At 35.8% G+C, this 27,635-nt stretch overlaps 1 protein-coding gene across 5 annotated transcripts in view; it reads right to left on the reverse strand.

Moving 5' to 3' along the window:
• LOC127421982 (gamma-aminobutyric acid type B receptor subunit 1-like) overlaps window positions 1–27,635 on the reverse strand; it is a 71,225-nt gene that overhangs the window by 14,099 nt on the left and 29,491 nt on the right. For all 5 annotated transcript variants that reach the window (XM_051665261.1, XM_051665260.1, XM_051665259.1 and 2 more), the window contains 9 exons: window positions 24,440–24,541; window positions 20,394–20,459; window positions 20,045–20,236; window positions 18,710–18,955; window positions 18,322–18,385; window positions 16,664–16,741; window positions 7,461–7,611; window positions 3,075–3,207; window positions 2,798–2,914 (listed from right to left, as the gene is read on the reverse strand). In XM_051665261.1, the coding sequence (XP_051521221.1) occupies window positions 2,798–2,914; window positions 3,075–3,207; window positions 7,461–7,611; window positions 16,664–16,741; window positions 18,322–18,385; window positions 18,710–18,955; window positions 20,045–20,236; window positions 20,394–20,459; window positions 24,440–24,541 (1,149 nt within the window). The remainder of the gene's footprint in view (window positions 1–2,797; window positions 2,915–3,074; window positions 3,208–7,460; window positions 7,612–16,663; window positions 16,742–18,321; window positions 18,386–18,709; window positions 18,956–20,044; window positions 20,237–20,393; window positions 20,460–24,439; window positions 24,542–27,635) is intronic.

A 27,635-nucleotide genomic window follows, 5' to 3' on the forward strand; every position in this document is an offset into this window, starting at 1 on the left:
TATTCCAAACGAACTCCCAAACCCAACTTCTCTTTTTATAATCCCTGGGTTAATGCCTGGATAATATAACACAAGGTACAGTGATATAAATACACGTGGAATAATGTACATTAAGAATAACAGGTATAGTATAAAATATGATGCATAATATTGAAAATAATATAAAAGAAAACACCGACAGTCTATTCTGTATTTAATTATTGGATATTTGTACTTAATTCAGGGTTTCTTGTGCATGGTTAGAAAAGAGCCTGGGTAGCTCAGCAAGTAAAGACGCTGACTACCACAACTGGAGTCACATTTTCGAATCCACGGCATGCTGAGTGACTCCAGTCAGGCTTCCAAAGCAACTAATTGGCCCGGTTGCTAGGGTGGGTAGAGTCATGTTGGGTTAACCTCCGCGTGGTTGCTATAATGTGGTTCTCGCTCTCGGTGGGGCACGTGGTCAGTTGTGGATGCCGCGGAGAATAGCGTGAGCCTCCACATGAGCTACGTCTCCACGGTATCCAATGCACGGATTGACTGTCTCAGACACGGGAGCAACTGAGATTCGTCCTCCGCTACCCAGATTGAGGCGAGTCACTACACCACCATGAGGACCTAGAGCGCATTGGAAGTTGGGCAAACCAAATTGGGGAGAAAAAAAAAAAAAAAAAAAAAAAAACAAAACAAAAACAAAAAAAAAAAAGAAAAAGAAAAGAGCACTGTTACAGGAACACTTCGTTATATTTTCCTTGCAATAAAAAAAAAGGCAGTGAGGTTCTCCCATTCGTCAGTTTTCATCGCAGTCTGAAGAATAAAAAATCGGACCATGATTCGGCAGACAATTTGCTGGACCTGGTGTGAATAGCGCCATAGGAATCCTTTGTTCCAATACAAAATCTCGTTCAGAATTAACGTCCGCACCAAAAAAACAGACTTGGTGTGAATAGGTCTTAACAAATTACGTTTTTTTGTCTGTATCTCAGAAAAAAAGCTATTGAGTGGCTTCAGATCATACTGACTACTTTTTCGTTTTTTGTAAAAAAAAAAAAAAAAAATATTGTTAAAAATATTTTATAACTATAAAATGTTGTATAAGTTGTGTAAAAAATTTGTATAAGTTGTGTACAATTTTTGGACAAATTTGGCTTTGGTTTTCCATGAAAAAAAATAATAACAGCATTTGTTTTAGGAACAACATGCGAGTGAGCAAACTAAAAAAATAAATAAAATGACTGAACTTTCTTTTTTGGGTAAACTATCCTTTTAAAAAAACTACCACTTCAAGGTGCTGTTCTGAATAACACACTTATATTCCCATCAAGGTAAAAGACGAAATTGCTCTGACACCATGACAGTTACATGTTTATTCCATTGCATGGTGGGTAACAGGAAAGGAGAATGCCAATCATCAGCAAACATGACGAAAGTCATGTGTTACAAATGTGGAGTTATTTTCAGTTCTATTCCATCCATTAATCCGTGGCCAAGAGCTCCCTCCAGGCCATCAGACTGAGAAAATGGGATAGAATTGAGCTTTGCACCACACTTTCTCCTCTCTCACTCCCTCAAACACCAGGAAGGCATGAAATGACCAGAGAGCCCCCGGTTTCCACCACATTCTGCATGAGTAACAAGCTTTCTTCAAGTGCTGTTGAACCACTTAGGCAAATCACCCCATTGGGAGAGTTGAAAGTCATCCCAAATGCGGAGCGTTTGAATAATAAATCCCCCTGAAGGTCGGATTTACGTTAAAGAAGTTTAATGCTCATCCATATTCATAGATAGTCCATAGTTGGGGTAATCTGGTCATCTTTTGATGAGGTCTTAGGGTTTCCCTAATGCCGTGTCTTGCTGCTTTAGGACATGGGATCAGAGCAACATGCGTCGCAATGCTAATAGTGTGCCTGTACGATGTCAGTGTGTGTGTTTGTGTTAGAACTTCTCAGAGCTAGAATTTTAGAGAGATAGATAGAGAGAGAGTGAGAGAGAGAGAGAGAGAGAGAGAGAGAGAGAGAGAGAGAGAGAGAGAGAGAGAGGTAGTGTTACTATCGTTTACAAAAACAAAAATGAAATAAGACATTTTTGTTAGCTTAAAAAGAAGAAAACATAATTGCAAAAACTGAAACTAAACTAAAATACATTTTCATGAATCCAAAACTAACTAAAATAAAAAAGACCTCAAATTAATTGTAGGTTTAGTTTTTGATACCCATTATATACATTTTTTTTTTTTAATTCAGTTCAACTGAAATTGAAAACACAGCTAGATATTAAAACGGTAATAAACATATTTATTTAATATCACTTAACGCATTAACATTTCTCTAAAATACTAAGGTGTGCTGAGTGACTCCAGTCAGGCTTCCTAAGCAACCAATTGTCCTGGTTGCTAGGGTGGGTAGAGTCACATTGGGTTAACCTCCTCGTGGTCGCTATAATGTGTGGTTCTCGCTCTCGGTGGGGCGCGTGGTGAGCTGTGCGTGGATGCCGCGGAGAATAGCGTGGGCCTCCACACACGCTACATCTCCGCTGTAACGTGCACAACAAGCCACGTGATAAGATGCGCGGATTGATGGTCTCAGACGCAGAGGCAACTGAGATTCGTCCTTCGCCACCCGGGTTGAGGCGGGTCACTACGTCACCACGAAGACTTAGAGCGCATTGGGAATTGGGCATTCAACATTGGGGAGAAAAAAAAAAGTACTGAAAAAGTCACAGGGGTTTTAAACGACATGAGGGTCATTATTTCTGGGTGAACTTTAGCTTTAAATGCAAATGCACACATACATTTACCCATTCTAAAATAATTTACCTTCCTTTTCTCTTTCTTCTCATCTTTCTTGGTGAAGACAGTGTGAACCCACCAGATCTTGGTGAACATGCTGCCATAGGCTAAACTGAAGCCAAGACCAAGTAGCCACAGGCGAAACTGAGAGAACCAGAGAGAAAGAGAGTACATTTGAGAGCTCAGGTGCAGAGCAGCCATTTTATTACTGCAGTTACAACAAATCATCTAAGGTGCACAAAGGTCATGGCCGAATGGGAGCAAAGGAAGAGAGAAAATGAGAGGAAACAGCAATAAATGCTACCTGGCACACAACAGGGAATTGTGATCTATGGATATGGAGACCATCGATGCCCAGGGGAAAGACAGCAGCCAGCGCCAGCACACAACCCACTGCAGTCATGTTGTTCAGATAGGGCTGAGAGTTCTGAATGTACCTGTTCATGGGGTTAGAATGGACTGGAACTGAATGTTCAGTTACATCACCGGTATATTACCTTCATGCAAAAAGTGCTTCAAAATTTGTTCTGCTGGGCTAAAATACTGTTTTGTAACTGCCATGGGAGCATTTAAAGGTTGATGAAAAATTAAATTTTTCTTCAACTTTCTGAAATAAAAGAGTTTGTGTAGTGACTGAAGGAAGAAAAATTATTAGTCCACACTGGAAATTCCTCAAAGCCATAAAACTAAGAGACTGCCAAAATGGCACCCTAAAGTCTGGGATGGCCCAGCTAAATGAGAAGTTTGTTACATCTGTCTAAAATGTAACTGTCACAAAACAAGGGAGGGGGTCCAGGAAAACCCAAGCTTTTAACACAACATTCCTCAACATCATAAATTAAAGACTCTGCTCTGCTGGTGCCAAGGAGTCTGAGATGACCCACATCTGGCCAATAAAAGGAACAAAGGAGACTTGTCCAGATAGCACATACCTGAAACACTCATGTTAATAATTATTCACATGACTTGAAGACTACTCTTCTGAAGAAACCCCCCATGCCATGCAATCTAAGACACTCTCCTTTTGTCCTTCGATATAAACAGATTGCTACACTTAAATTAGGCCAATAAGATTTGATTCCGTATTTTATGCTGTGTGTTTGTTTTATAAATGGAATCAATAAAAATGGTTAATAAGTGGTGGTGGCATAGTGGACTAAAGCACTGAACTAGTAAGCAGAAGGTTGTTGGTTCGATCCCCACAGCCACCACCATTGTGTCCTTGAGCAAAGCACTTAACTCCAGGTTGCTCCAGGGGGATTGTCCCTGTAATAAGGGCACTATAAGTCGCTTTGGATAAAAGCATCTGCCAAATGCATAAAATGTAAATGTAAAAATGTAATAACAAAATTAAGCCAATAAGGGAGCATGAGGCTTGAAAACTGTCTTTGAAAGGATCCCTTTGAACTCTTCTCAAATCCAAAACTAACTTTTCTTGGGTTTTAACAATGCAAATACATGTATTATGGGTTATAACGCTATTAGAAGACTTCATTGTATTGTTTCTACACTGCACAACGCACAGTCTATTTTTGATAGTAAAATTTGATCTTACACAAATGATTGTAGCTTGAAGTAACCTTTAAAATATGCATAGTGATTTGTAACCACTTATAACTGACAAATTGATGATTATAATCTTGTTTTATTCACGCCATTTTACTAAGAATGTTAACCATTCATGATAAAGCACATCATGTTTGCTATTGTTGAGATTCTTTGTGCATTTTAGGAATGTTAATGTTAATTAATTTTTGATATATTCAGTTGTATCCGAGATATGTAAAATGTATGATTAAAACATGAACTTTTTGAGTGGGAAACGGGAGTCTTTACAAACAAAGGCTCATCAATCACCTTCAGAAGGAGGGACAGAAACGACCATGTGACCCCGCAGAAGACATTTCTGATTGGCTCAGGACACCTTTGGGGTGCGGCCAATCTCAACAGTACAAAAAAATCCCCGCTTTGGACAAACACTCTCTTCCTCCGCACTCTTGCCCTCATGGCTTTAACCTTCTCTGGCGGCCCTCAAGTTCCGTACAATGTAGAGTCCAAGAAATCTCAGAATGCGAAGTTCCAAGGAAACTCTTCTCACTCTCTGCTCTACGACTCACACACGTGATGGGAGTCGTGAGTCTTCCTGGCGGAAGGCCTCGCTTCAAAGCCCACTTCATCATTCCAGCAACAACCCGACATCCACGATCTTAACAGAGGCCTAAAACATCGACGGAACAACCAGAACTTTCTACAAAGAGCCAAAGAACCAAAGCAATGCAAGGAAACGCAAGTACATCTCCAGACTTTGCTGAAAGTACTGGTGTCTCTCTAATATAATTTGAGTTACCCGATTGCAAATCGAGTTAGACTGAATTAAGTATCAATGGTTCTCGAGGCATTGTCTGTAGACTCCATGAAGTTCAGTTTCTCTGTACAGATCATTTCAAATCAAGTTACTCTGTTACAGTTCACTCACAACCTGTTCTTCATGTTTGTATATGTGTTAGTTAGTTTTATGTTGTAGATAAGCAATAAAGTCAAAGTTTGTATTCAAAGATGAATTGACTGTGGTATATTTTGATAAATCATCTCGTCATTTGATTTTTAAAAGATCTGCGCTCTGAAGCTCGAACCATATCTAAACATATTTGTGATATTATTTTCAATAAGCCATGAGAATAGTTTTACTCCAATAAGTGAATGAATCATAATTCACTTATTAAAGCTAATTCCTTACAATAGAAATTGTGATCGGATACAACGAGTCGTTGCATTACATTTTAATGATGGAGAACTTTATTCAGACAAATAGTCTAATTATTTGTAATTTATCTTTCTTATAATGGTGGTCAAATGCGGCTAATTCCATTATAAAATTCCTTACATATCACAATGAAGGTACGCGGACTCTTTAATCCATACCGGGTGCATTTATACTACCAAAAACATACTTAAACATACGTATTCTTATCTTATTTTCCAGTAAAAATATGTTAACATTTAAAAAACAAGATTCAATTTACTTGAGAAGCAAAAGTGTGCAAGATTTTAAAACTTGTTCTCAGAGAATATATCTTGAACAAAATGTTTTTTCTTGTTTTATATGCTTTGAAAAAAAAACTTTATATTTTATGTATTCTTTCTTTATTTGTTTTATACTATATAATTCACAGCAGTTCCAATTATTTTCTGCTTCACTTGAGTATAAGCCTGTATCTCATGCCTCCCTTGACAGGCGGCCACATTGAAAACTCCTGCTAATGCACACCTCATTCATGAACAGAGAGCTCGCAAAAATGTCTCACAAGTTTAGCTCGGCTAATTTGACAACAAAGTTGCAGAGTCAATGTTATCTCCCTGGTTAGTGGTGTTTACTGTATGTAAAGACCCAGACGCTCCACTTTGCTGTTGTCCACCACATCACTTCGATGTTACTTTCCTCACGATTTATTCTTAAAATATAATTTTATTCTCGTAATTTTGACTTTAAAATAAAAATTATGAGAATAAAGTTGTAGCATTATGAGATTAAAATCGTAATATTTTGAGAATAAAGTCAAAATTATGTGAATAAAGTCGTAGCATTATGATATTAAAGTCGTAATATTTAGAGAAAAAAACAAAATTACAAGAATAAAATTGTAGCATTATGAGATTAAAGTCATAATATTTTCAAAATCAAATTAAAATTATGAGAATATAGTTGTAATATTTTGAAAAATAAAGTCAAAATTATGAGAATAATGTCATAGCATTATGAGTTTGAAGTAAAAATTTTGAGAATAAAGTAAAAATTACGAGATTAAAGTTGTAACATTTAGAGAAAAAAATATAAATTACGAGAATAAAATCGTAGCATTATGAGATTAGCGTCATAATATTTAGAGAAAACAATAAAATTAAGAGAATAAAGTTGTAGCATTATGAGATTAAAATTGTAACATTTTGAGAATAAAGTCAAAATTTCAAAATTACGAGAATAAAGTCATAATATTTTGATAATAAAGTCAGTTACGAGAATACAATTTTAGCATTATGAGATTAAAGTTGTAATATTTTGAGAGAAACAATTATGAGAATAAAGTCATAATATATTGAGAATAGTAAAGATTTTGAGAATAAAATCATAGCATTATGAGATTAGTTATATTTTTTGAGAATAAAGTCGTAATACTTTGAAAAAGTCAAAAATAAAGTCGTAGCATTTTGAGATTAAGTCATAATATTTTGAGAATAAAATCATAACATTTTGGGAATAATGTCCAAATTAAGAGAATAAAGTCATAGCATTATGAGAATAAAATAGAAATATTTTGAGAGAAAAAATCACAATATTAACCAGCGTGTCATTATTTTTTGGACATGGCACTAAAACGCCATCGTAATTTAAAATTAAAAAAATAATAATTTTATTTATTTTATGTATCGTGCGACCCCTTTAAAATGCAAAGATGAACATATTCACAATTAAAAGCTCCCGATACTTGATGCTTATTAGAGGTGAGAGGCTATAAAATGTGATTTTTTTTTTTTTAAATGGGCAGGAACTTCCTACAGGGCTTTCTTATACCATGACAATGCACTTTACAGAACTAAAGACAATTATCATAACATTTAATTGTAAGATTTCATACTGTTACAACATACTGTAATTGCATTTGGAATCCTTTTTAAAACACAGGATACTGACCTCACACTGCTGTTATATATGTTGAAGGAAAGGCAAACTATGCCTAGAAGTATTCCCAGACCGGCAAAGACAGACACAGACACAAAGAGCTTCTGGGAAAGATAACGGAACTCTTCAATAACCTTGGTCTGGTCTGCCGGAGGGCCGAGGCCTGTTGAGAGGAGAGAAATCAGTCGGGAGATATCCAAGGAACCAAAAGAGACCCGAGGTGAAGATATGAGGAATGCAGACAGAGCAGAATGGCAGATCAAAGTGTAAAGATCACAGCACAGTGACATCAGACACATGAACATATGCAAAAAAAGAGAGTAAAAAAAAATGACAGCTTGAAGAGCAACAGAGTTATTTCAACTCAGTTCTGAGAGTAATTAGCTGCAAATGTGCTGTCAGACCTCAGAACCACATGGCAAGTATAGAATCCTAATGACAATTTTTTTGACAGACAATTTTCAGTAAAATGAGGCTACTGGATTGGTTTGACATGACAAGTATCTGGTCTGAAAGTGTAAGGAGCTCACAATGCTCACACAATAGCAGGTCCAGACAGAATACTTAGACTTTGTTTTCCACATTTCCTGCATTTCGTTTAGAGAAAACCTACAGAATTTTGTGGAACAGATTTAATGAATGACAGCATTCTAATTCTACAGATAAATGCAAAGCTTTCTGTTCAGTTCTGTGGGAGCCGATTCCATATGGGCTTGCACATTAGAAGAGAGAAGAAGAAACAATCCAGCACACTGCCGTAGCTTGCAAGAAATCCAATATTTATTGAAACAGCAATGTTTTGGTCATGCAACCTTCATTAGAAAATGTGAGCAAATATTTGGATCTAAACACTTCGGTTTTCTTCTCTAACAATGCATGGAAATGTTGCTACTGGGAACCATTTTTTATATGTGGGGGATTTTTAATGATGACATCTGGTATGCAGACATTTGGAAGAGGCTAGAAAATGACTAGTAAATAAGACATTTGGTTTACATGACTAAAGATCAAAGTGGTAAAAATAGCAGTGCACAGGCTGAAAGATGAACCACGTAAAATATGCTAGTTCTGCAAAGCCAATGCACAAATATACTGACAAGGCCATTTCTCCTCTTTAGTATTGATACTTCCGATACCGATGTGGTATCAAGAATATCGATCCTCACATAAAAATATTGATTCTTAATTTATTTTTTTTAACAAGTGATCTTATTATTTAGATTACATGAATATTAATGCATCTCATAAGCTTCGAAGTGGAAAAAAAATAATTATATTAGCAAATAGTTGCATGGCACCGGAACAATTTTTTCTTCCACTCATCTTGACGTGCAGAAATGCTAAAATACACCAGCAGACAGCGCCCACCCTTTCAGTCACAGCGCTCGTTCAAAGAGGGAGCAGTTCTTTCCAGAGGTAATGACAGAAAAACAGCATCTGGAGTTATTCACACTAAGTAATGACAAACCTAGACGTGACATGTATTATAATGGTCTTGTGTGACCATTTTTACAGGTTTATTTAAATTCAGAGTCGTTCAAACATTGATAATGATCTGTAATCCTCGTTAACAAATGATACCCTTATGAAAACTTACCATGGATTTAATGTAGTAATATTGTATTAACCATGACTAGTAACCACGACTGTAGTAACCATGTTTTTTTTTCTTTCTTTCTTTTTGGTTTTGATACAATAAACCATAGTTTTACTACAGCATTACTGTAGTATCCATATGGTAACTTGGTTTTAATAATAGTAACCATACAGTATAATAATATCTATAGATAATTTTTAAGGTTTTATATGTGGCTTATACTAACTCATTTTTAAAGGGTAAACAAAGCAGCCTAATAATTTTCTGTTTAGGCCCATAAATATATAAAACAAATGTAAGTAATAATAAATAAAAACTCATATTATCCCAAAAAATTGGTATAAATTCAATTCAGTATTGGTATCGAGATCGGCAGTATTGGCCTAAAAGTACTTGGTATCGGATCGAAAAGAAAATAAGTGGTATCGCCCATCCCTAGCACGCAGCAGACTTTGCTTAAAAAGATCATACTGGATCTGAGTAAGCACTCCATTTTACTTATCCATGCAACAAATGCATTTTGTTTCTTTATTCTTATTTTATGTTAAAGCACATTATCATGCTGAAAGTGAGTTTGAGACTTCTTTGCATTCCTTATTGTGGTCTTTTGACAAGTCTGAATTAAGTGCAATGCACTGTATTTATAAAAGTAGCTCACTCATTAAATTCATTATAAATTAATCAAGGCAGAGTCGATAGACTTTAAATAAAAAAAAGTTGGCCATAGGAATGTAAAATTCCTATATTTAACTGGTTCAAAGTAGGCTACCTTTGGTAAATGATTATGGGAAATGAAAGATTTAGATGTTTCCTTGCAGGTTCCTTATTTTCTGCATTTGATGTTGTTTTTAAATGAAAGCAATCATAAACTTTACATGTTTGTAATCAGGCACACAGAATTGTTGGCAATATATCGGCTATCGGCCTCCAAATATAACGAACAATCGGTGTGACGAGGAGGAGGTCGTGGCCGGGCCGTGAGGATGCACGCCCGGTGCTGAATCGTCCTAATCAGCTGGGAGGGGGATAAGGACGAGCTGGAGACGCCAGTTAGGGGGGAGAGAGAGAGAGACTCACAAAGCTGTGTGTGTGCGTCTTTGTTTGTTTTGCAGTTTATGTTTGAGTTCAATTTGCTATTAAAGTTTTACGTTGACTGTTCAGCTGGATCCCATCTCCTCCTTGCCCATCTTAAGAACCTCGTTTCAATCAGTTATCGTATTGGCCAAAATGTCCATATCGGTACGTCCCTAGTTTTAATCATGCAATAATGAATATATTTTTAACTGATTTTAATAGTTTGATATTGAAAGTCTTAGAAAAGGCTAAAATAGTCAAATCTATACATAAAGGGCATTCTAAAAGTACCAAAATACATGAAGAAGGCATGGTTAAACATTTCCAAGTAAATTGTGGCATTCATAAAACAAAAAGAAAAAAGCTGAAATATGTTCATTTTAATAAAAATCAACCCCTGGGACAAGTGCCTAGAGCTGAAGAAACACCAAATTATGAATGTACACCTCACTGCAAAAAATAATTCACTTAATCACTATTTTTGTCTTGTTTTCCTAAAAGCAAAGCTCTAAACATCTTGACAAATAATGTGTTTAAGTTTAAACCTTACTAAATATAAGGCATTTAGTGAGGCTCTGAAAACAAGTTTTAAACACCTTATGGAATTTTTCTTATCAATTAAATTAAGGATGTTTTAAGGATATTTCAATATTTTACTGGAAAATAAGACAAAAATACTTTTTTTGTGCGGTTTGCTGATCAGTCCAATCTGCTTATTACTATAGTTATGACCAAAAACAAGATTCCTATGAGAAGAATAATAGCAGTTTTGACAGTTGCCCAGTTGATGTTAAGCTTTATGAAACAGACAATAAAAATGACAGCGACTGAGAAGACTGAGAAAAAATTGTTACAAAGAAATCACTACTGGCTAAAATCTTCTTCATGCTTTCTGAAATAAGGGCAAGAATGTGTTGGTGGAGCTGGTGTGTCTGTCAGGGACAGCCAGGTCATTATTGAAAGCTGACTGTGAGGGACATGTGTCCGTGAGAGACAGCTGGCCCTCAGATTCAAGTGACACAATGTGTTTGTTGATACGTTTCAAAATGTCAGAACAGTGACGGGTCAGGAGTGACGGCCGACATTTGCTACTGCGATTTGGCAGTGATGCTGTGAGAAAAAAAATGCATGTGTGTAAGAGAGAAAGAGTTTATTAAGCTGTGTCCTGATGCATTCTCACAGTAAATGTGATCTAAGAATCAGGACAGGGTGTTGCTATGGAGACTTGGCTTAACAACAGTTTCCACAGCAATTTGGAAGAGAAAGTCATGCTCAAGTGGTTGTCAGGAGCTACGAAGAGATGGGTAAAAAGTAAGGGCATTGTCATACAGTATGGTTCAAACAGGCATAAGAACACGAGTTATGAGTCATGAGTTATGACCCCAGGTTTTATTCTTTATTTGCTTTAAAGGCCACATTTTCATTTGAATAAAAATTATTTTAAAAAGCACAGTTGCTTGAGAATCTCACCCCAAAAGCTGTATCAATTCTAAACTATTCTTTCCACTGAGAACCCAAAGGTCCCAAGGAGGTTCTGGGTTATTTAAGAAGAACATTTGCTTTTTTTGCTATTATCAAGGGGAGAAAATGGCAAGCAATGTCACATGCTCTATGCTCTGCATTTTCTCCACGGGGGAGAGAGGATGCAGTGACTAAATAGGTCATAACTCAGAATTCACATTTTCTGAAAATAGCTGTGATTGGCTGTGGGGAAAAAAGTGAATTTGCAACAGGAGTTACAAAATAATTATAGAACTATTGAGTGAAATGTAAATAAACCTTTAGGGCCTGTTTTATTTGTTGTCAAATGCTTTTCGGGATTTTTTTGCCTTTTATTAGATAGCAAAGTGATGTCTTGTTTTTCATTAAAAATAACTAAACATTCATAAAACAAGATGAATTCACTTGAGAAGCAAAATTTCCGTAAATTATTCAGACTAAGGCGTATTATTTACATAAAATGGAAAAAAGACTAAATATATTCTTATTATACAAAATACGTCAATTTTATAATAAGAACCAACCCTATATTGACCATATTAAGTGATCCACTGATTGCATTAATCATACAATTTCACTTTTTAACCCTTTAAGTTCGAATTGGCCTGCTGGCTTAGAAGCTTACAATGCATGTAGGCATTACGACCAAAACTGAACAAGTGCTTTGAAATTTGCAGACAAATCAGAAGTGTTCCGTTTTTATCATTTATTAATAATTTTATTGTAATCAGTAAACATATTGAACTGATCAAATAGTCATCTGTCATATGTCGTTGGAAAGCTCTCAAAGATTATAATACAACCATCTGATTTGTTGTACTCACAGACAAAAATATAGTGAGTAATAGCTAAGTATATGTCTTTGACATCCAAGTTACATGTAAACAGGTGTTGCTTATAAGCTGCATTTTCATTTATAACTTCACGAAATATAAGCAGAAAATAAAATATCACATACAGTTACTTATGTGATATCGATTATCTTTAAAATGAGCCCACACACAATGTAATCGGATGCATAGATCATTAGATAATCCACATGAAGCACAATGTGCACACAGCACATCTGGCTAAAAACAATTAGCTTTCCTGGATCAGATGAATTCATCGGAAATGAAGTAGTACGTTTTCCAGCGTCATGGAATGCTAAACATATTGTATTAGGACAATACGCTGCAACCAGAGGTGGAAGTCATCCAAATATGGGCAGAGAGGATCGTTCACTCTAATTACATGTGGGCACCGGGTGGCAGTGCCAAGTACATGACACAGACTCAATGATGGCTCAGATGACACAGAATGGAACTGAATGAGATCTCTTTACTCATGCCTGCATGCTTTGGTGAGAGAGCATACCTTTAGTCATTATTGTATATGCACGTGAAATTAGTTCTTATATACAATTACTAGGTTTTATTTATTTGGAGAGGCTTTTGGACACTTGGAGAAATTTTTTGGACACTATGACAAATTATTTTTGTAATGCTACTGTATAACTTTTGATTGCTTTGTTATGTCGACACAAAAATTACAGTTACAGGTGACATGATTGGGAACAAAACAAAAGCTTTTTCAGAGCTACCTTACTTACATTCTGAAATATATAATGTAAAGAGTCTCAGAATTTATCAAAATCTATATAATTTTTTACGTTTTTTTTTTTTTTTTTTTTTAAATGAGACCAAACAATTGACACTCTTTGTTTGTTTTTGTTTTTTTGTTGTTTTTTTTTTTTTTTTTTTTTTTTTTTTGTAGAGTTATAGATCTTTAATTTTGGGCATGCCACTGAAACAGGAAATCTTTAAAAACACATTCAGAGCTTAAAGGGTAAAAAAAAATAAATACAAAAAATACAAAAAATCTAAATATTTCATCTTTAATTCATGTAATTTATATTTAAATCTGCATACATTTTACCATGCATGCATTTTGGAAATGGCCAGCTTTAAAAATTATACCTAAAATCCTGTTTAGTGTACTTAACTGGTAAAGCATTGTGCTAACAATGGCAAGGTCATGGATTCAATAACCAGTTCAATAACCAGTAACCAGTTTCACCATGGTATTTTGTTGTTAATTTACAGTAACCTCAAAATTAACCATGGCTACTATATTAACAACATATTACTGTAGTAACAACATGGTTCATTGCATTAAAACTATGGTTTCTGACAAAAATCATGGTTACTACAATATTACTATAGTAATACAGTGACGCATTCTACACACAAGCGATGCCGAGGCGTGAGAACGACAGACCACGCCTCCAGATCAAACCCTTCTCTGCACTCCTCAACATTCACTGTGACCAAATCACAGCAATGAAATCAACATTTATATAAATTTGTATCTATTATTTTAAGTAGTATTAAAGAAAATATTTAGAGTGGAAAAGGAAATCGGATGGTAAAAGAGTGTGACAAAAGACGGATTCGAACTGAGGTCGCTAGGACAACACTACAAATTTACACCCCATGGCACTGCAGCAACACATATTATCTAGTTTGTCATATATTCCTGTGGTTTCACCAGAATACTGAGGTGCAAATTGCTGCACCTTGTGGCAGATGCTATTTACAACGGGGTGCAAACAGTCACTCCGGATTAAATAAAGTTAACTGGTCTAATAAGAAGTACAAAAAATAGCAAACTTATGATTTAATTACTCAACAATCAAACATTGAAAAGTACATACTGGCTGAGCGCTAATGTCTGAAATCTTTATTAATCACAGACTTTTACCACACTTTTTCCTGTAAAATTGACTGCAGCATTGATTTTCACCATTCAAAAAACAAACCATAGTGAAGCGTGAGGTCATTACTCATCTAATGTAGGGCAGCACTGCTTTGTTATCATCATGCTGGAAGAATCCACTCAATGGGATCACAGCATGAGGACTTGATTAGAGACTAAATCAAGAATGACTCATTGAAGAGGACTGGGCAAGTCCAGCAAATGATCAGCTCTGTATCTCATGGGTAAGATGATCCAGGATTTTTGGTGGTGGCAATTCTATTCCCATTTCTTGGCAGAAAACAAATTTGTAGGGTAACAGGGATGTTACCATTTGGTGATTTGCATTTGTAAATCATTGTCTGGAATTGTATTCTGGCATCCATGTAGGAAAAGTTGCAAGTTGTGCTAGAACTGTGAACTTTTAAGAGATTCTAAGCTATTCTGGTGAGGTAACATCACACCTGACATTACACCCTTGAATAAGGTGTTTCATTGCTTTGATCACAGTGCATTCAACTCTGATGTGTTTTTCAAATCTAATCTTTAGTCCACACTAATAAGTTTTCATTAGCACCTCTCATCCACACTGGAATGGCATTTTCCTCCACTGAAAACAGAGTGTTTCAAAAACGCTCTCCATTACTGCATTCTTTGGAAAATGATGACGTAAGGAAACTTTTCAGTTTTCAAACTTAAATGGGTTAGTGTGGACGTGGTCTTAGAATTGACTGTCAGCACTGTCATTTTGCAAGTAATGGAATTGGATCTTTTTGTTTAGACGTTTAGTGTAGTAAATATACTGTATATATACTGTATATTCAGGGTTCCCACAGTCACGGAAAACCTGCAAACATCAGGGAATTTTAAAATTGTAATTTTAAAAGCCTATAAATCAAAAAGTCATTAAAATTTCTATCATAAATATACTTGATTTACTGAAAAATATACTAATATATTTTTCTAGTTATTCTCTGCTTGTTTCACTGGCAAGAAGTTGCTCTTTGTCAATACAATCTCTATAAAACGACTTTTAAAAATAATTATCAAGTAATCACAAGCGACTGGAAGAGTCATCGAATTCCATAGGTCAAAAGGTGTGGAAACCCAGTACATTTGTCGCCATAGTAATGACTTAACCGTCCACGTGACACCAAGAGACATACAGTAAGGGGCTGTTCAGACCGAACGCATTCTTGCACAAAAAAAAAGATAGACGCACCACAATAAATAGAACAGAATGCAGGTGTCCCGAGATGCGCTTTTAAAAAACGTGTCTAAAAAACAAGCCACTCCTGCGCAAGACGGTGAAAAACAGGGAGATGTGCCGCAGCAGTCATATATGTCTTTCAAGCGCATGTTTACATAGAAAAACGATTAAAAATTAGCGCAGATGGATGCAAAAATGGGTTCAGTATGAACAGTCCCCAAGAGAGTAGTTGTCATTGTGGAAAAGAATGCAAAAAATGGAAATTCATGTCCATTTATGATATCTCAACGTGATGCTTAACTCATTAGGTGCATCAGACAGTATAAGCTTCTGAGACTTTACTGAACTATTCACACATTCATGCATATGTTGTGTTCAGAACTGTTCATTCGTTCACTTGTTCACCGTTCAGTACATACTGAATGCAAACAATGTGAGTAAATGAATTAATTCATACACAGCTGTAGACACTACTGTGCTTTGTGTATGGCGTTACAGTCACGTTGTGTCCTGAATGAGGGGGAAAAAAAACGGCTTGAAATCTGATCTGACCATTTAGACTGACCATTTTAATTGGATTTTAAACCACATATGGATGTTATTTGGGGGGGGGGGGGGGGGATTATTTCATGTGTTTTTTTGCAGTACAGGCAACAAATAACTAAACAGATTTGAGTGGGATACATAAAAAAAAATGTTTTTGCTACCTGTCTGCACAAAGCCTTGGTCAGTCTGAAAAATTAATTACTTTTCCATTTGTCGAAGGGCATTATCACACTTTTTTATTTGATTCGCACTGCGCCATTCACTGCTTTCATCAATACCAGTTTGTCAATCAAGAAATTAGATGAATTGCACAAAGGTCAATGCCGCTGTGAACCGCACCGCTTCACTCCCCAGAGCCTGTATGGCCTTCGCCAGCAGAAAGGGCAACTAATTGTTAGCGATATACTATAGAGCGGGACAGGGCTTTGTCAAGCTAACCGAAATCGATACTGGTAAGCCTCAATCTCAGCGGACGATGTGCGGCTGTGAAAGATGATGGAAGAGGAATGGACAGCGCTGTCTGGTTGAGAAGAGACGGCGGGTTTCTCTTACCAATCCATTTGTCATTTCCGTACCACGACAGGTTGCCTTTTGAACTGTCATAGTATCCAATCTTCTTGTAGCTGCCACCTGAGAAAAAAAGGTAAGATGTGAAATGAAAAAGGACAAAAGCCACAGAGAAAAGAAAAGTGAATACAAAGATAAAACCATTTCTCACACTGACATCTTTCTCATGACTCTAAACATCATACTTCTGTCTGGTATGTGAAATATATACCACCAGTCAAATGTTTTGACACACTTGACTGAATTTATATTATTATTCCTTATGACCTTAAAACCTTTTGATCTACTGTAAAGGCTTATGCTTAAATGCTTGAAATTATTTTTGCAGACAAAGATAAATAGTCTCTACATATAATAATTCCTTATATTTATATAGCGCTTTTCTAAGCACTCAAAGCATTTACATAGTACAGGGAACATCTACTCAATATATATATACCGTATATATACAGTGAATATATATACATGTACATACTGTACATATTTAGTTTGGATTTGTTACGTTACATTATTTTGGTCACTACATAATTTCCATACTTCCTTGTGTACTTTGATAACCTCCCAGCTACAAAAAAAAAAAAAAAACAATATCAGAAATTCTAATAGTTTTAATGGTTACAATGGGAATTGTACTGTATTTGTTTTTTAAGGAATCGAATGGTCCCCGTGAGTCTTTACTGGTAATGTGTTGGCTTCAGTTGATGGCATGTTATATCTAGTGGATAAAATTAGGGACCAATACCAATACTGGAAACCAATACAAACCATTAAAGGAATAGTTCAGGTTCTATACAAGTTAAGCTCAATCGATAGCATTTGTGGCATAATGTTGATTTCCACAAAAATAATTTCGACTCGTTCCTCCTTTTCTTTAATAAAAGCAAAAATCGAAGTTACAGTGAGACACTTACAATGGAAGTGAATGGAGCCAATTTTTGGAGGGTTTAAAGGCAGAAATGCGAAGCTTTTAATTTTATAAAAGCACTTACATTAATTCTTCCATTAAAACTTGTGTATTATTTGAGCTGTAAAGTTGTTTAAATCATAGTTTTTTAGGTTGTTTTAGGGTTTACGGCAATATGTCATCATGGCAACGAGGTTGTAAACTTGGCTATAAATTCACACAGAAAAGGTTAGTTAGTGATTTTATTACACTAAAATTATGTTAACACACATAATGTTTACGTCTTGTGGCTAAATTCTTGAAACAGTGAGTATTTTAACGTTTACGGATTGGTCCCATTCACTTCCATTGTAAGTGCCTCACTGTAACCCAGATTTTTGCTTTTCTTAAAGAAAAGGACAAGTCAAAATTATTTTTTGTGGTAATCAATATTATGCCACATATGCTGTCGATTGAGCATAAATTGTACTGATCCTGGAATATTTCTTTAAATCCTAATGGAATATGACCCAAAACGCACAACAAAAAAACATTTGGAAATGGCTTTAATAGTTATTAGCTGATGTTTCATAATGGTATTTGTAGGGTTTTGTTAGAATTTCTATTGTTTTTTTCTTGTTTTTTTCAGCAGGGCTTGACTAATATTAATTATTCTCCCTGAATTTCAGGGAAAAGGTTAAAAACTTAAAGGTAAAAAAAAAAAAAAAACTACGTTTTTTCCTTTTAACATAAGATTTACCTTGCAATTGCTCAATAAGAGTCCAAGCCATACGGGAACCCTGAGCGTCAAACACTACGTGACCCTACAAGATACATGCAGATCCAAAAAATCATTCTTTATAAAATATACATACTGAACCACAATATTATGAAAATACAGAAAACTGAAATAAAAAAGGCAAATTTTACGGAATATACATGCTGAATCATTCTGTAATCACGTCAGTTAAAACTCATTGTTAGTATTATCAAAATAGGATCATCAGACACCGATGTGTGTCTTTGCAAGTTAAAAATTAAAAGGTGTTCTGACAGATCTGGGAAATGAATGTCTGGAGTATTTTATCTCATTATTATTTCACAGCTGTTTCTCCTTTGTTATTTTAAAAAGTTAATCACCAACTCACAGAGACTCCTTCAAACGAGCTTGTGTTGAGGGCTCGGTATATCTCAGCAGTGATTTCCTTGTTGTTGTAGTTGAAGTCCTCCAATGCCCAGTCTTTGGCCCTCAAAGGGGCCACAGTTTTATTTAGTGCTAGTGCAAGGGCCCACACAGCGTCATATGCCAATGGAGCTTCCTGAAAGCCACCTGTTTCTTCTGGGTTCTTCCCCCCGAGACGTGACATCAGCTTGGCCAGGAACTCTTGGGATGTCTGTGTTTGATTTTGAAGGATTAATGACCCCATCATGACATTGGTCAAAAAAACTGATGTCTTGTTCAATAATTTGACTTCACCAAAAAATGACAATTCTCTAAACATTTACTCACCCTCATGCCATTCCCGATGTGTACGACATTCTTTCTTCTGCCGAACACAAACAACGATTTTTAGAAGAATATTTCAGCTCTGTAGGTCCATACAATGCAGGTCAACAGGGTCCAAAACTTTGAAGGTCCAAAAAGCACATAAAGGTAGCATAAAATAATCCATTCGACTCCAGTGGTTAAATCCACGTATTCAGAAGCGATATGATAAGTGTGGGTGAGAAACAGATCAATATTTAAGTCCTTTTTTTACTATAAATTATCCTCTCTGCCCAGTAGGTGGCGATATGCATGAAGAATGTGAATTATTAAAACATAAGAAGAAGAAGAATGTAAAATTGAAAGTGGCGATTTATAGTAAAAAAAAGGACTTAAATATTGATCTGTTTCTCACACACACCTATCATATCACTTCAGAAGACATAGATTTAACCACTGGAGTCTTATGGGTTACTTTTATTCTGAATTTATTTGCTTTTGGAGCTTTGCAATTATGTCACCTATTCAGTTGCATTGTATGGACCTACAGAGCTGAAATATTCTTCTAAAAATATTTGTTTGTGTTCAGCAGAAGAAAGAGAGTCATACACATCTGGGATGGCACGAGGGTGAGTAAATGAGAGAATTTTCATTTTTGAGTTAACTATCCCTTTAAGATAGGTAAGAAAGCTTTAAATGGTAGTTCAATTTTAAGTAAAATTTAAAAAGTCAACAATAATTATATGAATTAAAAAAGACCTTAAAACTGCTAAGCAGTTGCTAGGGTGTTCTGGCACGATGCTTATTGGCCCAAGTCTAACTTCATCCCAAATACTGCAAAAATCATTCCATTCCTAGATTGATACTTCCATCCCCATATGTCTGCAGTTCTTAATGACAGTTTAATAGGTCACATGACTTTTACATACACTAAGCTTTCTCTGCAGTCAGTAGTCTAACCCTGAAATATTGTAAGAGCTCATCATGATTCACTAACCAGGTTGGAGGCGCCACGGACAATCTCTGGGTTTAGCATGACGATTTCAGTGGTGACATGCCCTTCCACAGCTTCCGTCATATTCTCCACTGTGCAGTTAATAGCTGGATCCTTGATCTTAAACCAGTTGTCTGCATACCAGCCGATGAGGAACCAAACGTACTTCTTACCATAGAGTTTCTCTTTGAAGACCTGCCAAAGATGACACTATGTTTGGAAGATCTGCGCTTAAGTAATAATCATATTCAAATATTAATCTCAGTTAAGCCCCAGTGAGTTAACTCAAGCTAGCAGAGGAATCTAATTGAATTCCGTTATATTGTTTCTGAATACACTGACAGTAACTTACCTCGCAAAACACCTTCCTTGCTTCCGTCTCGTAAAAGAGACCGACAATGATTCTGGCATCTTGTCGCTGGAAAGTTATCCGAAAAAATTGTTAGAGACAACAAAGACTTTGTTCACACTGCACATAAATCTGATTTCTGATCTTTAGGACTGTCATTTTGTAAGTGATGAAATCGGATCCATTTGTTCAGACGGTGTAGTCAATATCCAGTATATCTATCTAGGCTGCCATACTAATGATTTAAAGGGATAGTTCACCAAAAAATGAAAATTCTGTCATCCTTTCCTCACCCTCATATTGTTCCAAACCCTTACAACTTTCTTTTTTCCATGGAACACAAAAGGCAATGTTAGGCAGAGTGTTAGGGACCGATAGCCTCTGTCACCATTCACTTTCATTGAATGGAAAAAAGATGTAATGAAAGTGAATGGTGATTGAGGCTCACATTCTGCCTATCAATTTCTTTTGGCCCCGTTTTCAACTGGTATTACGATGCGTCTCAGTGATTCTATCACATGTGGTCAGGTGAGACACATTGCTGTTTACACCTATTCGTTTAAATGCTTCCTGTGATCAATTGTGTTCGGATATTGTGTAACTGCATGATATTAAAGCACAGCAAAGTCAGAAAAGACAAAGAAAGCATAAAAAAAACGGTACGCTGTTTCTCCCAGATGCGGTTGAAATGTAATCTGAGCACAAACGCAACATGTCTAGCAGAATTATCTGTTATTTTAGTGGATTACCTGTATTAAAGGAGCTTCAGGTGTTCGTGCTTGTCATCTGTGTTGATATCAGACACACTAAAGAAGATCTGTGAGGCTCTTGTGATTGTGTACTGTATGTATCAGCTTTTGTACATTTTCCGATCGGACAGTTATTTCCTTTTAAAGCTGCTCGTAAACGGCAAAGTTTAAAATCTTGTTTTAGTGCAGCAGTTAACTGACAGGTGAGGGGTGGTGCTTCACTGCTGCCGGGACGCATACAGGACGGATTAGTGTTTACACCTCAAATGTGATGTGAACACATGCGATTTTGAACACATTTGTATGTGGTTTCTGTGATCTGATCACAAGAGGTTTTAGACCCCGTTTAGACCTTTATTCAGCGCAGATTTATCGGATTCAAACCATTTATGGATGTGGTTTGTGGAAAATCAGATTTCACATGTTTTTTTTTGCTGTTCAGACTAGAGATCAACCGATAGTGGTTTTTGCCGATACCGATAACTAAGGTGGTGGGGAAAGGCCAATAACCGATTTTATATATCACCATGTGAGATTTAATTATTCACAAGAAAATTGAAGACACGATGTATGTGCTGCGTGGCACGTTTCTATATAGTCGCATTTTTATTTGCATGCTATAGCTTCAATTTAGAACTCTTGATTTATCTAATCAAAATAACTAAATATGCACTGAAGTGAGGATAAAAATATGGATGAATATTGTCAATAATGAAAGATTTATATCCAACAAATCCCCACGAGGTGTCAGTGAATGCTCTTATTTCAATTCTAGATGCTGCTATTATACTGTAATAATAAAATTGTAAAAACTATTGGCATGGATATTTGCCGATAACCAATAGTTCCAAAAAGCAACTATTGGCACAGATTAATCCGTAAATCCAGTATATCGGTCTACCTCTAGTTTAGGCCACAAACAACTCAATGGATTTGAGTTGAATATGCAAAAAAAAAACAAAAAAAAAAAAACATCTATTTTGCTGGCTGTCTGAACAAAGGCAAAAAGACAAAGTAATGCCAGACAACTGACAACAAACAGCAACAATGTTAATTTATCTGGATTTACCTTACCACTATGGATTAACACTAACTATATTTTGCATTTCGCATGTGATTTGCTTTAAAAACCTAAGATTTTATGTAATATTGGGCTAAATATTCAAGTCAGATAAATATAAGCCAAAACAAAGTTGTATTTCAAAATGCTGTCCTAAAAAGGTCTAGGAGATATATCAAATATTTGCAAGGATATTTTGACTATATAAAATTAAATGGCACCATGGATATCGCAATGATTTTAATGTGCTTTTTATTTAGCCATTAAGTTTCCAACAGACTAGTATTGTAATCCTGCCATAATGACTTGCATGAGACAGTAATGATATTTTTTTCTGATTTAATAATTTAATTTAATTTAATAATATAATATAATATAATATAATATAATATAATATAATATAATATAATATAATATAACCATCTGATTTTAAATATCAGTAGAAAATAGGCTGTTAGAGTTGGTAAATTTAATTAAATTCTGTGAATCAGTTCAAACTGTCCATTCAGCACTTTGATTTTAAATTAATCTTTTGCGTCATCACTCAGAAAAGTTCATGAAAGTCTCCAAGAAAACAGTAAAATACAGTATACAGTACATATTATTCTTCCCTGTGTTCATTAGCAAAACACTGCATGGAAAACATGCCTTGATTATTTTTAACAAGATGTTAACTGTATTTAAATTCTTGAATTACACATTTTGAAAAAATCAACAACGCCTGTTTGGTTGAAATGATGTTCTTCTGATTTAAATATCTATCTATCTATCTATCTATCTATATATATATATATATATATATATATATATATATATATATATATATATATAGTCACCATTAATTTACATATACATATATACAGTATATACAGTACTGTGCAAAAGTTTTAGGCACTTGTGAAAAATGTTGCATAGTGAGGATGTCTTCAAAAATAATGACATAGTTTTCATTTATCACTTAATGTCATACAAAGTCCAGTCCAGTCCAAACATAAAAAAAGCAAAAGCAATATTCAGTGTGACCACCTTTGCTTTTAAAACAGCACCAATTCTCCTAGGTACACCTGGACACAGTTTTTCTTGGTTGTTGGCAGATAGGATGTTCCAAGCTTCTTGGAGAATTCTCCACAGTTCTTTTAATTATTTAGGCTGTCTTAATTGCTTCTCTCTCTTCATGTAATCCCAGACTGACTCAATGTTTAGTGTGGGGCTTTGTGGGAGCCATGACATCTGTTGCAGGGCTCCCTGTTCTTCTATTCTAATTTTTTCTATTTGCAAAAGTAATGTTTGGGAGTCTAACATTTACATTTCCTATTGACACACTAAAGCTGAAAATATAAATAACCATCTTAAGACAAATGCTTTTGTGAAACATCTTATGTGCCTAAGACTTTTGCACAGTACTGTATACTTACTGAGCACTTTATCAGGAACACCTGTACACCTACTTATTCATACTTATTATGATTATCTAATCAGCCAATCATTTGGCAGCAGTGCAATGCATAAAATCATGCAGATATGGGTCAGGATCTTCAGTTAATGTTCACATCAACTATCAGAATTGATCTCAGTGATTTCGACAGTGGCTTGATTGTTGGTGCCAGACAGGCTGATTTGAGTATTTCTGTAACTGCTGATCTCATGGGATTTTCACACACAACAGTCTCTAGAGTTTACTCAGAATGGTGCCAAAAACAAAAAAACATCCAGTGAGTGGCAGTTGTGCGGACAGAATGCCTTTCTCAACGGAGGTCAACGGAGAATGGCCAAACTGGTTCAAGCTGACAGAAATGCTACGGTAACTCAGATAACCACTCTCTACAATTGTAGTGAGCAGAATAGCATCTCAGAATGCACAACACATTGAACCTTGAGGCGTATGGGCTACAACATCAGAAGACCATGTCTGGCACTTTATTAGGACCATAGTGTTCCAAATAAAGTGCTCAGTGAGTGTATATTGAATTTAATCAACAGACTGAAAAATATTGATATAATTTTTTAGCCCAGCTATAGTTCAGTATAAAACACTGTCTAACTATGCAACAATAAAACAATAACTGTCAGTTGCACCCTAGACAGCATGCGAGCTGTCACTCAATCTGACGGCGGGGACCAATTCTTCAGAGTGTTGATTTATTTTGCATAAGATTTTCATGTGCTCTGCCTGCTAGCTAGCTACCCGACACAGATTGAGATGAGGAAGTGAGCGGCTGGTGAATTTTTCATCAAAGCACCTTCAGGTTTTTGACAGCCACCGCGGGATCAGTGAGGAAGCTCTGTCTCACGCTTATCTCAATGCCGGCCTCCTTCACTCGCTCTTCCAAATCATCCAACGTCTGGAGAGAGAAAGAGAGAAGAGTGAGAAAGTGGGAGTGACAGGACAGGTGCGATGTTTGTGGAGAGAGGACAGACAGGAAGAGAAAGCATAAAAAGATCAAGGTGGCAAATGAAAGGTAGAAAGGAGGAGAGAGGAATAAATGGGGGGGTCATGAGATGACTGGTCAGAGTGTAGACCAAAGTAAAAAAAAAAAACGATAAAGTAAAGGACAAATGGCAGAAGAAAACAATGTGGATAAAAAAAAAAAGAGACAAAAATGAAAAGACAAAGCAGCAGTAGAACAGTGTTTAAGTTTAAGGGAATTTTGGGTTTAAAGGGATAGTTCATGCACAAATGAAAATTCTGACGTTATTCACTCATCCTCATGTTGGTGACTGAGGCTAACTTTCTGTCTAACATCTTCTTTTGTGTTCTACGGAAGAAAGTAATTTGGGTTTGGAACACATGAGGGTGAGTAAATCATGACAGAATTTTCATTATAGGGTGAACTACCCCTTTAAAACTTTGTTCTATGTAATGGAATTCCTAATTTCTGATGTTATGACACTGTTTGTTTTTTGTTGGCTAAACACAAGAATCAACACATGAGCCCTGTTTGGAAAAGACACATTTTCCCTGAGGAGTTTAGGGAAATTTGTGTTTCACAGACTTTTTAAATTATTCCTGTCTGAATCGATCTATCAATATTGATAAAAAATTCCAGAGAAAGAGTTTTATGTCTAACTCAGCATATACATTTTTTTCAATGCTTATTATTTATGTGAACATTCATCGAATACTGTAACTAAAGCTAATTTTCTTTTTGAGACAAATGAATTGGGGAAAGATGGTGGAAGATGGAGGATGTTAACAAAAGGGAAAGACTGTGATGAAAGTAAATGAGAAAAAAACAATGAGCTGCTGAAGAGTTGGGGATCATTAGCCTGGCGGAATTACACTAGCTCAATATTGAATTGATTCATGAGAGATTTTTGTCTTGATCAATATTCTTAGCAGTTAACATGAAGAAAAATGACTCTTAAAGTCCTCCATCACTTAAGAAGAGTATAATCAGCCACGGTTTTTGCCATTCAGTCTCAGGCATTAACCTTACTCAGAGTAAAGGGGCCACTGAGCTTGCTAACACTTTAGGGGAAAAGGGAACCAAATTAATTTCTTTAAATGGGGTCATACTATTTTAATCATTTAATTTTTCCCTTAGGTCCATTTATGTTCATAAAGTTTTTTTGTGCGCCAAACTTCTCTCTGACCTTTAGAATGAAAGTTTTAGTTCACCCAAAAATCATCAAAAGTCATCATTTATTCACCCTCATGTTGGTCTTTCTTTCCTCCGTAGAACACAACATGAGATGATAGGCAGAAGCTTTCAGTCTCAGACACCATTCAATTTTATTGCATGAATATTCAACAAAAGTGAATGGTGACTGAGGCTGTCACTCTGCCTAACATCTCCTTTTGTGTTTCACAGAAGGGTTTGGAATTAACAATATGAGGGTGAGTAAATGGTAACAGAAATTTTCATTTTTTAGTGAAGTATCTATTTAAATATGCAATTCCTTTAAAGAAATAGTTCACCCCAAAATGAAAATGTTCTCATTATTTACTCACCCTCATGCCATCCCCAATGTGTATGACTTTCCTTCTTCTGGTGAACACATTTGAAGAAAAATAGAAAAATATCTTAGCTCAGTAGGTCCTTAAAATGTAAGTGGATGGTGACCAGACCTTTGAAGCTCCAAAAATCACAGACAGTCAGCATAAATGTCATCCATACGACCCCACTGGTTAAATTAATGTCTTCTAAAGTGAAATGATCGCTTTTGGTGCAAAAAGATCAATATTTAACTACTTTTTAACTATAAACCATCACTTCCGGTCAGCAGCAGTATGCGCATGTGACGTAATCACGTTGGCATGTTCACGCGAGAACTAACGCACGTGCGACACACCCGGAAGAGCAGCGCTGTTTACAACTGAGAAGGAAGAACACTATACAGAAGCTTTGTTGGTTTTGGTTTAGATCTGTATTTGTATCTGTATGTTTTTCACAATGCTGTGTTTGTGTGCTCAGCCTGGATGTCTCAACCGAGAGAAAACGTGAGATTATGTCTGTAACATGCCAACGCGAATACGTAACACCTCACACGAGAGACCGTGTGAACTCAGCCCTCTCATTAAATGAACGCGCATACTGCTGCTGACCGGATGCGATGATATATAGTTAAAAAAGTATTTAAATATTTATCTTTTTCACACCAAAAGCGATCGTTTTGCTTTAGAAAACATTAATTTAACCACTGGAGTCGTATGGATGACATTTATGCTGACTGTCAGTGATTTTTGAAGCTTCAAAGTTCTGATCCCCATCCATTTAAATTTTAAGGACCAACTGAGGTGAGATATTCTTCTAATTTTCTTCAAATGTGTTCTGTTGAAGAAAAGAAGTCATCCACATCTGGGATTAGGATGAGTAACTGATGAGAGAATTTTCATTTTTGGGTGAACTATCCCTTTAAGACTTCTATGTAAACATCCTCTTCACATGTAAATTGAGAGCAAGACATTTCTGCAGGTTAGTTTCACAGAATGGTCTTTATGGACTGGGGAGAAAATGTTGACCTCTGAAAGTTACAGTATAGTATACTTTTTCAATTTAGAATAGTATCAAACTCTTTTATTTCTAAAGGTCAGGGAAAATTCCAATTTTACTGATATAACTTCTTTAAATCCAACAGATAATATTAAATTAACTGTAAATGTAATAAAGAATGAATGGCCCAAACTCCAAGACAAGCATTAAAATTCCACATGCAAAGTGCTAAGACCACACTAATAAGTTTTCGTTTGAAAATGCATTAATTTTGCTATGTTTGTGCGTTTCATCCACATTAGATCACTGTTTTCTTCCACCGAAAATGGAGCATTTAGAAAAAGCTCTCCATTAACGCATACTTTGAAAAATGATGATGTTCAAATGTTCAAACAAGAACAGATTAGTGTGGATGTGGCCATAAAACATGATACATTTCTCAGTTTCGCAGAACTTCTAGTGAGCTACTGCAAGAATCATGTTTGGCACCAGATCACAAAGA

This window comes from Myxocyprinus asiaticus, chromosome 31, assembly GCF_019703515.2.
Source record: "Myxocyprinus asiaticus isolate MX2 ecotype Aquarium Trade chromosome 31, UBuf_Myxa_2, whole genome shotgun sequence".
Classification (NCBI taxonomy): Eukaryota; Metazoa; Chordata; class Actinopteri; order Cypriniformes; family Catostomidae; genus Myxocyprinus; species Myxocyprinus asiaticus.